Source organism: Emys orbicularis, chromosome 1 (genome assembly GCF_028017835.1).
Source record: "Emys orbicularis isolate rEmyOrb1 chromosome 1, rEmyOrb1.hap1, whole genome shotgun sequence".
In the NCBI taxonomy this organism is placed as follows: Eukaryota; Metazoa; Chordata; order Testudines; family Emydidae; genus Emys; species Emys orbicularis.
The window spans coordinates 64,476,671-64,492,374 of record NC_088683.1 but is presented as its reverse complement, the minus strand read 5'-3'; the positions used below and the strand labels follow the sequence as shown (position 1 = coordinate 64,492,374).

The following is a 15,704-nucleotide window of genomic DNA, read 5'->3' as shown; positions in this document are numbered from 1 at the left end:
GTATACAGCAGGGAGAGCTTTACCAGGGCTGAGACATACACCTTCCCCCTTAATCTCCACCACAGGTTTTTAAAACACCAATTTGCTTGTCTATAGCTTAAACTCTGCAGAAAGAGTTTAAGTAGTATTTGTGACACTGCACCCCATATTCTTCATAGTGATATTATTATATATTATATGATTATGGCATAATTATGATGCTTTTTGTACAAGATGGGTCATGTAAGGAGTCATTAGAAAAATTATGGTTTGCTGAATATGATTATCCCATTTGTATGCATGTATCATTTTTGTATCGAAAGTTATGAATATTGACTATGTATCTGTATTTCACATGTAGTCACACCTGGGGCAATGCCCACTTTCAGACTAGATAGCTGGCTGGGAAGGACCCATTCATGGGTTACAGACAGCTGCAGCGGCCCAGGAGCCAGCAAAGAGAGCTGTAAACAGGGGAGTTTGAGTGGGAGTTTGGGGGGAAGACTAGAACTAGGCAGAGGAACAGACAGGCTAGCGAAGGGAGTGTGTGGTGTTCTGGTGCTCATTGGGGATTTGTTTTGCTGTGGGTGGTGGTGTTTTGGTTTGGTTTGTGTTTCCTGGACTAACAGGACTTAGGTGGGAAGACTATGACAGATACAGAGACAGCAGTGGTAGTGACCCAAGCAGTGAAAGACACAATGAAGATGATTGGATGTGGAAGCTGCAGTATGTACATGATCCTGGAGCGGGTACCTGAAAAGAGTTTTATCTGCATGAAGTGTCGCCTGATAGAGCTGATGGAAGAAAAGATGCGAGGACTGGAGATGCAGGTGGAAACTCTGGTTGAGTTTAGAAGGGGGTTTGAGCAGATGATGGAGCAATGACATGAGGAGGTTGAAGGGAAAAGCTCAGACTTGCAGATAGAAGCAGGACCAAAGAACTCTGAGGGGAGACTGCTGGGTGAGGAAAGTGGACAATGGAAGCATGTGACTAAGAGAACCAGGCAGAGGAAAAGACAGGCTAGTGAAGGAGAAACAGAGCTCAGGAACAGGTTTGCAGAGTTGGAAAATGAAGAAGGGGCACAGCAGGTGGTCACTGAAGGTGGAAGGGCAAGGAAAAAGAGAAGAGCAGCTAGTTCTATAGGAAGAGGGAAAGAGTCAATGGAGATAACACTACCAAAGATGAGCCCCAGGAAGATACAGGATGGGTTGCAGAGGATTGCAAGGGAGAATAGGAATCGAGAGGACTTGCAGCAGAGGGAACAGGGGATAGACCGGAGAATTGCACCATCACCAGGAAAGGGTGGGTCTACATGATTGGGGACTCCTTACTGAGAAGAATAGACAGGCCTGTAACCAGAGTTGATCCTGAGAACAGAAGGGTGTGCTGTCTGCCGGGTGCTAAGATACGGGATGTGGACCTGAGGCTGAGGAGGATCCTAACAAGAGCGGGAAAGAATCCACTGATTGTCCTTCAGGTGGGAACAAATGATACAGCTAGATTCTCGCTGGAACGTATCAAGGGAGACTATGCCAGGCTGGGGAAGATGCTTAAGGAAATCGAGGCTTAGGTGATCTTCAGTGGGATTCTGCCTGTTCCTAGAGAAGGGCAACAAAGGTGTGACAAGATGATGATCAACAGATGGCTATAAGGAGGGCTTTGGGATGTATGGCCACTGGGAGGCATTCATGGACAGAGGACTATTCTCTCAGGATGGACTTCACCTGAGTAGGGAGGGAAATAGACTTTTAGGATGGAGGCTGGCACAACTGATTAAGAGAGCTTTAAACTAAGAATTTGGGGGGAGATGGTTGGGAGATGTCCTGGTAATCTCCACGCCGGATTTTAACATTGAGAGGGAAGAAAACAAAGTAAGAAAGGATACAGCCGTGGGTAGGAGAATGGACATAATGAGGAAGGGTAGTGTAGATACCAGTCTAATAGGTGATACTGGCGGTAGAATGTCTGTGCCTAATCAGGTAAAGAATGTGAGCGAAGCCAAACAGTAAAAATTAAGATGTTTGTACATCAGTGCGAGGAGCCTAGGTAACAAAATGGAGAAACTAGAGTTACTGATGCAGGAAGTGAAACTAGATATTATAGGGATAACAGAAACATGGGGGAATAGTAGTCATGACTGAAGTACAGGTATTGAAGGGTATGTGCTGTTTAGGAAAGATAGAAATAAAGGCCAGGGTGGTGGAGTAACATTGTATATCAATGATGAGGTAGACTGTAAAGAAATAAGAAGTGATGGAATGGATAAGATAGTCTGTCTGGGCAAAAATCACATTGGGGAAGAAAGCTACTAGAGCCTCCCCTGGGATAGTGCTTGGGGTGTGCTATAGACCACTGGGATCTGATTGGGATATGGATAGAGACCTCTTTAATGTTTTTAATGAAGTAAATACTAATGGGAATTGTGTGATCATGGGAGACTAACTTCCCAGATATAGACTGGAGGACAAATGCTAGTAATAATAATAGGGCTCAGATTTTCCTGGATGCGATAGCTGATGGATTCCTTCACCAAGTAGTTGCTGAACCAACAATAGGGGATGCCATTTTAGATTTGGTTTTGGTGAGTAGTGAAGACCTCATAGAAGAAATAGTTGTACGGGACAACCTTGGTTCAAGCGATCATGAGCTAATTCAGTTCAAACTAAATGGAAGGATAAACAAAAATAGATCTGTGACTAGGGTTTTTGATTTCAAAAGGGCTAACTTTAAAAAATTAAGGAAATTAGTTAGGGAAGTGTATTGGACTGAAGAACTTGTGGATCTAGAGGCAGAGGAGGCCTGGAATTACTTCAAGTCAAAGTTGCAGAAACTATCAGAAGCCTGCATCTCAAGAAAGGGGAAAAATTTTATAGGCAGGAGTTGTAGACCAAGCATCTCAGAGAGGTGATTAAGAAAAAGCAGGAAGCCTACAAGGAGTGGAAGATGGGAGGGATCAGCAAGGAAAGCTACCTTATTTAACATGTAGGGATAAAATGAGACAAAGGCCAAAAGCCATTTAGAGTTGGACCTTGCAAAGGGAATTAAAACCAATAATAAAAGGTTCTATAGCCATATAAAGAAGAAGAAAACAAAGAAAGAAGAAGTGGGACCGATAAGCACTGAGGATGGAGTGGAGGTTAAGGATAATCTAGGCATGGCCCAATATCTAAACAAATACTTTGCTTCAGTCTTTAATGAGGCTAATGAGGATCTTAGGGATAATGGTAGGATGACAAATGGGAATGAGGATATGGAGGTAGATATTACCACATCCGAGGTAGAAGCCAAACTCGAACAGCTTATATGGGACTAAATCGGGGGGCCCAGATAATCTTCATCCAAGAATATTAAAGGAACTGGCGCAAGTCTATTAGCAAGAATTTTTAATGAATCTGTAAACTCAGGGGTTGTATCGTATGACTGGAGAATTGCTAACATAGTTCCTATTTTTAAGAAAGGGGAAAAAAGTGATCTGGGTAACTACAGGCCTGTTAGTTTGATATCTGTAGTATGCAAGGTCTTGGAAAAATTTTGAAGGAGAAAGTAGTTAAGGACATTGAGGTCAATGGTAACTGGGACAAAATACAACATGGTTTTACAAAAGGTAGATCATGCCAAACCAACCTGATCTCCTTCTTTGAGAAGGTAATGGATTTTTTAGACAAAGGAAACGCAGTGGATCTAATTTACCTTGATTTCAGTAAAGCATTTGATATGGTTCCACATGAGGAATTATTAGTTAAATTGGAAAAGATGGGGATCAATATAAAAATTGAAAGGTGGATAAGGAACTGGTTAAAGGGGAGACTACAACGGGTCATACTGAAAGGTAAACTGTCAAGCTGGAGGGAGGTTATTAGGGATCGGTTTTGGGACCAATCTTTTTATTACTGACCTTGGCACAAAAAGTGGGAATGTGCTAATGAAGTTTGCGGATGACACAAAGCTGGGAGGTTTTGCCAATACAGAGAAGGACCGGGATATCATACAGGAAGATCTGGATGACTTTGTAAACTGGAGTAATAGTAATAGGATGAAATTTAATAGTGAAAAGTGCAAGGTCATGCATTTAGGGATTAATAACAAGAATTTTGCTTATAAACTGGGGATTCATCACTTGGAAGTAACAGAGGAGAAGGACCTTGGACTATTGGTTGATCACAGGATGACTATGAGCCGCCAATGTGATATGGCCGTGAAAAAAGCTAATGCGGTCTTGGGATGCATTAGGCAAGGTATTTCCAGTAGAGATAAGGAGGTGTTAGTACCGTTATACAAGGCACTGGTGAGACCTCATTTGGAATACTGTGTGCAGTTCTGGTCTCCCATGTTTAAGAAGGATGAATTCAAACTGGAACAAGTACAGAAAAGGGCTACTAGGATGATCCGAGGAATGGAAAACCTGTTTTATGAAAGGAGACTCAAAGAGCTTGGCTTGTTTAGCCTAACCAAAAGAAGACTGAGGGGATTATGATTGCTCTCTATAAATATATCAGAGGGATAAATACCAGGGAGAGAGAGGAACTATTTCAGCTCAGTACCAATGTGGACACAAACTGGCCATCAGGAAGTTTAGACTTGAAATTAGACGAAGGTTTCTAACCATCAGAGGAGTGAAGTTCTGGAACAGCCATCCAAGGAGAGCAGTGGGGGCAAAAGACATATCTGGCTTTAAGACTAAGCTTGTCAAATTTATGGAGGGGATGCTATGATCGGATAGCCCAGGCCTGCCCAACATGCGGCCCGCGGGCCGCATGCGGCCCGCGTGGGCCCACTGTGCGGCCCGCGGGCAAGCGGTGGGGGGCGGTTTCCGGGTTCACCCCCTGCCCGGGGGGCCCGACCTCACAGCCCCGCGCGCCGCGCTCTGACTGCCCTGACAGTCAGAAGCGCGGCTGCCGGGTTCGCCCCCTGCCGGCGGGGGAGAGGGGGGGGGCCACCTCAGCCCCGCGCGCCGCGCTCTGACTGCCCTGACAGTCAGAAGCGCGGCTGCCACCCTGCCCCGCGCTTCTGACTGTCAGGGCAGTCAGAGCGCGGCGCGCGTGGCTGAGGTTGCCCCCCCCCCCGCCGGCAGGCGGCGAACCCGGCAGCCGCGCTTCTGCCTGTCAGGGCAGTCAGAGCGCGGCGCGCGGGGCTGAGGTGGCCCCCCCCCCCCCCCGCCGGCAGGCGGCGAACCCGGCAGCCGCGCTTCTGACTGTCAGGGCAGTCAGAGCGCGGCGCGCAGGGCTGAGGTCGCCCCCCCCCCGCCGGCAGGGGGCGAACCCGGCAGCCGCGCTTCTGACTGTCAGGACAGTCAGAGCGCGGCGCGCGGGGCTGTGAGGTCGGGCCCCCCGGGCAGGGGGTGAACTCGGAAACTGCCCCCCATCGCGGGCTGTGAGGTCGGCCCCCGCACACGCGTCGCCATCTCCCGCGCCTCCTGCCTGGCGTCCAGCGTCACTTCCGGGGCTGCTGAGGCGGGAAGCGCTGGCTGGGCACGAGGCAGACCTGGTAAGTCCGAGCGAGGGGGGAGGCATCCGGCCTGGGCTCTAGCCGCAGCTCGCTGGGGTCAGGGGGATGTCCGGGTCAGCGGGATGTCCAGCTCAGAGGGGCTGGGCTCAGAGCTAGGGGTCAGGGCTGCGGGGGGATGGGGTCGGGGGGGGTGTCTGGCTCAGAGGGGCTGTGCTCGGAGCTGGGGGTCAGGGCTGCTGGGGGATGGGGTCGGGGGGTGCTTAGCTCAGAGGGGCTGGGCTCGGAGCTAGGGGTCAGGGCCGGGGGGGGCTGGGGTCAGGGGGTGTCCAGCTCAGAGGGGCTGTGCTCGGAGCTGGGGGTCAGGGCTGCTGGGGGATGGGGTCGGGGGCTGCTCAGCTCACAGGGGCTGTGCTCGGAGCTGGGGGTCAGGGCTGGGGGGGGGATGCCCAGCTCAGAGAGCCTTACCATGCTGCTAACCCCCGTCTCCCCCGTCTCCCAGAGCCTCAGCGCGCCGCGTCCAGGAGCGGCCCTGGACAGCGCTGCAGCGGCCTGGCTCCAGCGGGACGTGAGCTCCCGCTGCTCGGCTGCAGCTCGCAGCCCCGCCCTCTTACCACACGGCTCTGAGCGGGAGGAGCTCAGGCCTCTCTGGAGCAGCGCCGCTGCAGCGCTGTCCAGGGCTGCTCCTGGACGCGGCGCTAGGATGACCAGACGTCCCGATTTTATCGGGACTGTCCTGATATTTGCTTGTTTGTCCCGCGTCCTGAACGATGTTCGGTCGGGACACTGGACAAACAAACAATTTTGCCCTCTGCTCCGGCGCACAGGCGGAGCCCGGAGGGGCTCTCACCCCCCCCCCCGCCCCACTCCGCCTCCTCCTTCCCCCATAGGATCCCTCCCCAAATCCCTGCCCCCAGCCCCGCCCCGCCCCCTCACTGCCCCATTGGATCCCGAGCCGGGCCTGGGGAGGAGATGCCCCTGTGCAGCAGCCTGGGCACACGGGCCATGGCCGGCCGGGGCCGGGAGCGCTGCAGTGCAGCGCGGCGGCTGCTCCAGCCCTGCAGCCCACGGGGCAACACGGTTCGTCCGGGGGCAGCGCGGAGCGGGCAGGGCCCGGGTGGGCGGCGCGGCCCGGGGGTGTGGGCCACCCATCAGAGACACGCGGCGGAGAGGGGCTGCCGGGGCGAGACTTGTCCCAGGCGGGGCGGCCGGCGTACAGGGGCGAGGAGCCGGTCAGGGTCCCCCAAACCGATAAACTTCCCCGCCGCTGCCAGGGAGCCCCGCACCTCTCCCGCTCGGCTGCGCTCCAGCGGGCCGGGGGGCCAGAGGCTCCGCGGGGAAGGCAGCTAATGCCCCCGGACCCTCCAACGGCTGGATGAGCTAATTCCCGAGAAGACCAGCAGGAGGCGCCGCCGGGGTGAGTCCTGCTTGCTTACACGGGGGCTGGGCGGCGCTGGGGGGGGGAGATGGGGTTCGGCGGGGCTGGGTGGCGCGGGGGGGGGCATTTCAGTACGGCCGGGGGGTTTCGGCCCTCGGCTATTTTCTTTGGAGTAATATGGCCCTCGCCGCTTTACGAGTTGTGCAGGCCTGGGATAGCCTAATTTTGGCAATTAATTGATCTTTGACTATTAGTGGTAAATATGCCCAATGGCCTGTGATGGGATGTTAGATGGGGTGGGATCTGAGTTACTACAGAGAATTCTTTCCTGGGTGTCTGGCTGGTGAGTCTTGCCCATATGCTCAGGGTTTAGCTGCTCGCCATATTTGGGGTCGGGAAGGAGTTTTCCTCCAGGGCAGATTGGCAGAGGCCCTGGGGGGGTTTTCGCCTTCCTCTGCAGCGTGAGGCACAGGTCACTTGCTGGAGGATTCTCTGCACTTTGAAGTCTTTAAAACGTGATTTGAGGACTTCAATAGCTCAGATATAGGTTAGGGGTTTATTACAGGAGTGGGTGGGTGAGATTATGTGGTCTGCGTTGTGCAGGAGGTCAGACTAGATGATCATAATGGTCCCTTCTGACCTTTAAGTCTATGACTCTATGGTAATGAGCCATTAGGAAAAACAGTAGGCCTTAGGAGAAGCCTTCCTGGGAACGTTCCAGACTGCTCTAAGTAATGGCTGCTATGACTCTACAAGGGCAGGTAACCAGACCACATGAATCTGGACTCCATCTCGGGATGTCTGTATTTTTCCACAAACTGGCTGGGAACTGGTTTTGGAACAAAGGGTTCCCACCATATGCTAAAGCTATATAAGGCAGGGAGTGACATCATTGGTTGTTCTTCATTAACCACACAAGACGACTCCTGGAACCATCTGAGGAACAAGAACTGAACTGTGGGAAGTGCTGGACCTAGACTAAAAGGATTTCTAGCCTGTGTATGAAAACCTGGGGATTCCAAGCTGCAAAGCAAGTGTAGCCTGTGCCTTAAGAATCTGAAGCCAGTGTGTATCATCAGCCTGGGTGAAAATTTGCTAATTCATATCCTATGTTTCTAGTATCTTAGGTTTAGTTTGCATTTTTGTTTATTTACTAGGTAATCTGCTTGTATCTGTGTGCTCTCTCTTAAATAAGAACATAAGAATGGCCATACTGGGTCAGACCAAAGGTCCATCTAGTCCAGTATCCTGTCTTCCTACAATGGCCAATGCCAGGTGCCCCACAGGGAATGAACAGAACAGGTAATCATCAAGTGATCCATTCCCTGTATCCCATTCCCAGCTTCTGGCAAACAGAGGTTAGGGGCAACATCCCTGCCCATTCTGGCTAATAGCCATTGATAGACCTGTCCTCCACAAATTTATCTATTTCTTTTTTGAAATCTATCTTTTGTAGTTAATAAACTTGTTTTTGCTTTATCTAAACCAGTGACTTTGAGCAAAATGCATGGGAAATTGTAGCTCAAGGGGCAAAGGCTGTTGCATATTCCTCTCCACATTTTTTGGGGGGTGGGGTGGGAAGGAGGAGACCCTCTATGACCTTACGTTGTACAGTTCCCTGTGCAGCGCAAGATGGTATAATTCATGGGAGAAAGGGGGTCCTAGGCGGAAGGTTTGTGGTTATTTTGGCTGTAGCCTTTCTATTGTTGATTCGTGCAGAGGCTGGTCAGAGAGCCTGCACGTAACTGCAGCTGGGTGTGTCCCTACCTGTGTGAATGCTGGTGGAAGTATAGGACCAGGAATGGCTCTGCAGCTTGTCACAGCAGCACAGAGTGAGAGGGAGCCTAGGCTGGTGGGTCAGAGGGCTCAGTGGTACCCCAGTTTCATGTGGCACCCCAGGGGAAACCCATGACAGTACTATCTACACTGTTCCCTAATGGCTCCAAATAAAAGTCACTACTTTAGTTCATAAACAGAATGCAAACTTTTTACCTTAATAATGTTCTGAAGAACTTTCTCATTAACTACAGCTTTGTGGCAAGCAGTCTTTTGGTATAAATCCACCACAACTTCCAAAGATCTCTCAGCAAATGGTACGTAATTCAATGCTACCCATTCTGCCTAGAAAAATAAAATTAGTACACTACTGAAGAAAACATGAAAAAACACTAGTTATGTAATAGAAAACTTACATTTTACATTTACCTGTTTTAACGCATGCAAGATTATCAAGAATACTGTATATTTCATAATGTAACAGTTTTGATCCAAGCAAAAAATAGTTTATGAAGAAAAAAACATAACATTCTGAGTAAGAGAGCGTGAAATAGATTTGGGTAAGGTAAATTTTAGTAGGTCAAGTGTTGTATTTTATGCAAAACTACTATATTAGGACAATCTTAAGGAAATTTAACTCACCGGTGCAAATAGTTGTATCTAGTGGGATTCCATTGTGTAGCAGGACAAACAGAATAAGAAAAATTAATACATATATAACAATTACCTCAAATTATATTAAATTATATTTTCATGCTTACTGAAAACCATCAGTATGTGCATGGATTTAAAGAAATTTTATTGTGTTCTATTTCTCCACAGCATACAAGATTCAAAAATTGTCCACTACGGTGGAAGAATTTTTCAAAATAAGATTACTTTAAGTCCAATTAAATTTTTAATATAAAATAAAGCAAGATAGTTATGTCGGATTCCCTGGGAAGATTCAGATTTAATGTGTCTGATGTTCATTAAAGGCTTTTCCTTTAGGGAGGAATGGAAAGTTTGAATAGGAAAGAAAATTTCTATAGAGGATGAAAATGCCTGCAAAAACTAAATAATAATAAATGAATTGATAGCACAAGATGTACAGAAAGTTTTTGCAGATGGGGGGAAATGGATGTGTCTTGGTAAGCCACATCCATCTGAAGCTGAAAGGGCTGTTCAAGATGATATATTCAAAACAGAACAGATATGATACCTAAGAAATTACCTGATTATATTTTGCATTTGCAATGTGTTTCATTTCCAGCTGTCCATATTGTGGCGGTTTACAGGAGAATTCTACAAATGCCAAAAGCTGATCAAAGATTGCTGGATACATTATCTGCATGTTTTCTGAACCTACACATATGGCCTATAAAAACCAAAAGCCAAACATTATAATACAATATTTACCCCACGAAATTTCAGCATTTAAGAATTGCACCAATATTAAGAGCTTTTAAAGAGGAACTACCACTCTCAGAATATACTTTACAAAAATATAAATGCAGATTTATCAGCAATTTCTTGGCCATATTTGCTAACTATGTTTATTTTTTGTTTAATCCATGTTTGCTCTTGCTATGTTATCATAATGTTAATTTTTTGAGAAAATACAGTAAATGCTGTGACAACAGATTGGTGGCATAAATGCAAGATGACTGCTGCAGGATCAAGCTGAAACTGGACTCAGCAAGCATGATGCCATAGTAATAAAATCTGTGTCTTTGTGTAAGCTTTCTTGTCTGTTGACCTGTGCCACAGTGTTTTGAAGTCCTACTCTGAGGAACAATTAACACTGCAAGAAGTCATCATCACAAGGCTTTAATTGGTAGTTCAAAAATGATATATTTTAAGAAGGAATGTACATCAAATGAGGACTATATGGAAGATTTCAACTGAACTGAGAACCATAATACAGCTTTATAATACAGGGCTTTCTAGTTAAGATATACTTAGAAGATGTCAATGGAACAGAACAGGATGATGACTTCCTGCTGCTATATAAATTCTGAGGCAAAGCCAAGACATTTATTTTCAAAGCAGAAGCCAATGATCCCATAAAATTACTCCATTAATTTTCTTTAACATCAAATGTCTTGCCCCTTCCTCCTTGGGGTTTTCCAAGCCCCTCTCCATGTTAGAAGACTCCTTCCATTTTATTACTCCACAAAAGGCCCTATGTCACATTAATTCTATCTCCGGGGACGACTGTAATGCTCTTGCAGGCAATCAAAGGAGCATCTAGATAATGAAACACTCCCTCTGACAACAAAAATGGATTGTGCAGCCATCACAGTTCTCAAACACCTAATAACCTCAGGACATGAGATAAAGCTCAAATACTGAATTCTGATCGGTGTGGCACTAAACCACTAGTCTAAACAAAAATGTTTGATATCCTGTAGATTTAATAATTTAGTCTGATGGATGTTGGTGCACTGGAGTGACAGTCCTTCACTGTATTTTGATAAGTTAAAAAAAGACAATGTATAAGAATAAAAAATAGGATTATTAGGTTTTAAAAACAAATCATATATACACACACATTGATCAGTCATGGGAATCTAGAAAGGAAGAAGTGAAAAATACTCTATGAAACAGACTTTGAATGAGATTTAGAAGGCAAAGTCATTTGGGCACACTGGGTTAAATTTTCCAAAGCATCTATCATGAGAGAATGTACACAATATTTAAAAAATCCATATACTTTGGGTCAATGTCCAAAAACTATCAAAGGTTCTCCAGTGGGGAACTGTATTTGAAAATAATCCAAAACAGATACCATCAAAGACGTTAGAAACTACAAAGTAGTCTTGCAGAGTATGACTGAGGCTACGTCTACACTACGGGGGGGGGGGGGGGGGGATCGATTTCAGATACGCAAATTCAGCTACGGGAATAGCGTAGCTGAATTCGACGTATCTGATCCGACTTACCCCGCTGTGAGGACGGCGGCAAATTGACCGCCGCGGCTCCCCCGTCGACGGCGCTTACTCCTACCTGGGCTGGTGGAGTACACGCGTCAATTCAGGGATCGATTATCGCGTCCCGATGAGATGCAATAAATCAATCCCCGAGAGATCGATTTCTACCTGCCGATCCAGGCGGGTAGTGAAGACAAGCCCCAAGTACGTAAATGATCTGCAGCGTTTTTAAATTTCTATATAAGAAATAACTTCTACATCACAAGCCATTATATTTTCCCCAGACACCCCTATTGTCATAATTATAAAAGGAATGGTAACAGCTCTCTGTGTACAGTACTAAAATCCCTCCTGGTCAGAGACTCCAAAATCCTTTTACCTGTAAAGGGTTAAGAAGCTCGGGTAACCTGGCTGACACCTGACCCAGAGGACCAATGAGGGGACAAGATACTTTCAAATCTTGGGGGGGGGGAAAGGCTTTTGTGTGTGTCCTTTGTTTAAGGGGTTGTTCGCTCTTGGGACTGAGAGGGACCAGACATCAATCCAGGTTCTCCCCATCTTTCTAAACAAGTCTCTCTTATTTCAAAATTGTAAGTAAAAGCCAGGCAAGGCGTCTTAGATTTACTTTGTTTTCTCAACTTGTAAATGTACCTTTTACCAGAGTGCTTATCTTGTTTGCTATACTTTGAACCTAAGACAGAGGGGATTCCTCTGAGCTCTTTAAGTTTGATTACCCTGTAAAGTTATTTTCCATACTGATTTTGCAGAGATGATTTTTACCTTTTGCTTTAATTAAAAGCCTTCTTTTTAAGAACCTGATTGATTTCTCCTTGTTTTAAGATCCAAAGGGGGTTTGGATCTGTATTCACCAGGAGTTGGTGAAAGGAAGGAGGGGGGAAGGGTCAATTTCTCCTTGTTTAAGATCCAAGCAGTTTGGATCTGTATTCACCAGGGAATTGGTGAAAGGTTTCTCAAGGCTTCCCAGGGAGGGAATTCTTAAGATGGTGGCAGCGGACCAGAGCTAAGCTGGTAGATAAGCTTAGCAGTTTTCATGCAGGCCCCTACATTTGTACCCTAAAGTTCAAAGTGGGGATACAGCCTTGACACCTATATTAAGTCCATTACTGTAGTTAAGACTACAACATGTCAATCCTCAGGAAACTAAACTGTTGTGCATCACAGACAGAGAACAGACAAGACCACAGTGCCATCAATACCCAAGGCCTCTTCTATGGCAGGAAATTGATTAGGTGAGATATGCCCAGATGATCCCAGGAAGTGAACCATGACCCATACTGCAGATGAAGGTGAACCACCTCCAAAGTCCCTGCCAATCTAACCAGGGGGAAATTCTTTCCCAACCCCAAATCTGGTGATTAGTATGCCCATGAACATGTGAGCAAGACACACCAGCCAGGTATCTAGAAAAAGAATGCCCTGTACCATCTCAGAACACTGGTCCTCCCCATCCGTTGTCCCACCTCCAGCTGTGACCAATCTCTGATGCTTCAGAGAAAGGCAAAACAAACAAAACAGAATACATCTGGTCAATTGTGCATCAAGAAAAAAATTTCTCTCTTACCCCTGCAGGAGACTGTCTGAAGCTCTGAAGTATAAGATTTGATTATAGTCATTATCTTAAGGCCATCCTGTTCTCCCCATGGCCCATGAAGGAAAGGTATCCCCGTAGGGAAGTCATAGATTCCAAAACCACACAGGTCACAGAACTTCTTCCAAAAACTGTATTAAAGCATACCTTTTAAAAATACATTTAATCTTGTTTTAAAGACTTCAGGCAATGGTGAGTCCATCACCTACTCTGATAAGCTAATCAAATGTTTAACAACCCTCACAGTTAGGAAATTGTGTCTTATTTTAAGGTTGAGTTTATCTAACTTCAACTTCTAGCCATAGGATCTTGTTATGCCTGTCAGACAGGCTGAAAAGCCCCCCATTTTCCATTTGCAAGTCCTTATACCCAGTGATCAAGTCATCTCTTCTCTTCAATAAGCTGAATAGGTTACGCTCCTTAAGCCTCACATCTTAAAGCTTGTTCCTCAGCCCTTGGATCATTTTTGTGGCCCTCCTTTGAACTCTCTCCAGCATTTCCACATCCTTCTTGAAGTACGGACATCAGAACTGGACACGGTATTCTAGTAGTGTTTTTAATCAATATTGGATATCGAGCCACTCATTTCCCTATTTCTATTTGATATTTCCCTTTTTATACATCCAAGGATTACATTTATAGTTTTTTCCACTGTCATTCCTTTGTTTTCATGAACTGTTTTTGAGTGGTGTGGCTCGTGTGAGAACATATATGATGCAGTGTCCCCAGCTTCTACTACTTTCTAACAATAAATAATAATCAAATAATCAGCTTGAGACAGACATCCAGCATGGAAAATTTTAGGCCAAAAGGTTAAAGTCTGACAAAGTTATAAGTAACTGAAAACAGTGTTTATTGTTATTTGGGGGGGGGGGGGGGGAGAGGATTGTGGGGGAGTGGTGTGCAGAGGAATTTCATCCAAAACGGTATGGCTGTTTCTGAGAACCAGGGTAGGGAAAAATTTATTGTTTTGCCCATGTTAAAAAATTCTACTGACCTTTTGTTTGAAATGGTCTAGCACCCCCATGCTCTAGAGCACGGTCTTGAAATCTGACCAGGGCATGGGAGGAACTGTGTGTCCACAGTGTGACTTTTGCTATCCCTGTGAAAATTTGCCCAGTTTTAGCCAAGTTATAAGTCTCTGAAAAATTGGAATTTGCACATGCTCAGTAGAGACTTAGATTTTAGCAGCTAAATTCCTTGGAAGATTCTGTTCAGAATGAACATGCTCCAGCCTGGAGCTCAACAGGACTTTACCTGTAGTTGCAGCTCTGGGATGCTCTGGGCCATGCCTAATCCAGGTCCAAACAGTTAAACTGAGAACAGAAAGCCTGTTTCTCCTCTGCTCTGAACGACCCCCTGCTATGCCCTGACTGCTGGAGAACACTGCAAAAGGGACAAGAGCTGTATCTGTAAGGGGGGCTGTGAGAATAGATTGGGACTAGGAACTTGAGGGGGGGGCAGGGAGAGGAGAGGGAAACTGGGACTGGGAATTGTGGAGATGAGACTGGGACTGGCTGGGCAGCAAACTGGGACTTGAATTCGGGGAGAGAAACAGGGAGGGTAACTGGAAGACAGCAGAAGGGAGAAATACAGATTGAATGAGGGATCAGGATGTGAGCAGGAGACTGGGACTGGTTGGGGGAGCAGACTGGGGGGGCGGGGGAGGGAGACGGATGAGACTAGGATTTGCTGAGCAAGGAGTCTGGATCTGGAGTGAGGAGTCTGAGGACTGGAGACTGACTGGATAAGTGAAGAGAATGGGGTTTGGATGAGAAACCAGGGTTGAGGAAGAGACAGGACTTCGACAGGGACAAGCTGGAGGGGATGGAGTGGAAAAATTCAAGGTTGGGGGGATATGTGTCTATGCCCACTAGAGAACACGCCCCTCCAGAACTTGGAATGGAACCCAAGATTCCTGAGTGTACTCATTCCTCTACTGACAGCAAATGTCTGTGAAACCCTCTGCCAAAGTCTCCGTTCCCCTTTCAGTGCTGGTCCACATAGAGGATGATAACCTAACTATTGCTATTACCTACTTTCTTAGATCAAAGCAGCAGAGGTCTGTTTGATGGGTCTAAAGGTTCCAACTGTGCTGACGAAACACGTGCGTGTCTATATACCACGTTTGTTCAGTTTGGTTTTTTAAAACCTAGAAAATGTAGTGTGTGTGTGTGTGTGTAAGGAGAGAGAGACAAAATATGAATGAAAGGAAATATGAATGCATATGTGGACAGTTACTTTTGCAAAGGAATATTTTTTCAGTTCTAAAAAGAAAAAAGGTGCATTGGTAGGATGAAGTACAGTAGTTTGCGGTTTTCCTCCACCCAGAATATTTCTTTTAAATGCAGGAAAGTTCCTGGAGGATTATTTTGCAGCACATTAAGAAAAAGTGCTGACAGGTGCTTTCAATTTAAAAGGTATGAGCAAAAATATCTAATCAGTGATAAATTTTAAAAGAAAATCAAGGCTACTGGATATAACTAATTTAATCAATAGATTGTTTCCTTCACATAATAGTTGTGTGATCTGAACATACAGATCACCGTTATCTGTTGCCTTGTGTTTTCGCTCTATTACAGAAACTCTTCACTTAAATGAACGGTGC

At 46.2% G+C, this 15,704-nt stretch overlaps 1 protein-coding gene across 3 annotated transcripts in view; it reads right to left on the bottom strand.

The window, feature by feature from the left end:
• Positions 1-15,704, bottom strand: part of MON2 (MON2 homolog, regulator of endosome-to-Golgi trafficking) — a 169,665-nt gene that overhangs the window by 44,299 nt on the left and 109,662 nt on the right. For 2 of the 3 annotated variants that reach the window (XM_065399738.1, XM_065399755.1), the window contains exons 27-28: positions 9,789-9,932; positions 8,792-8,920 (exon numbers count right to left, since the gene is read on the bottom strand). In XM_065399738.1, coding sequence (XP_065255810.1) covers positions 8,792-8,920; positions 9,789-9,932 — 273 coding nt within the window. Of the gene's footprint in view, positions 1-8,791; positions 8,921-9,217; positions 9,236-9,788; positions 9,933-15,704 lie in introns of all 3 variants that reach the window. The other variant, XM_065399746.1, reaches the window with a different exon arrangement.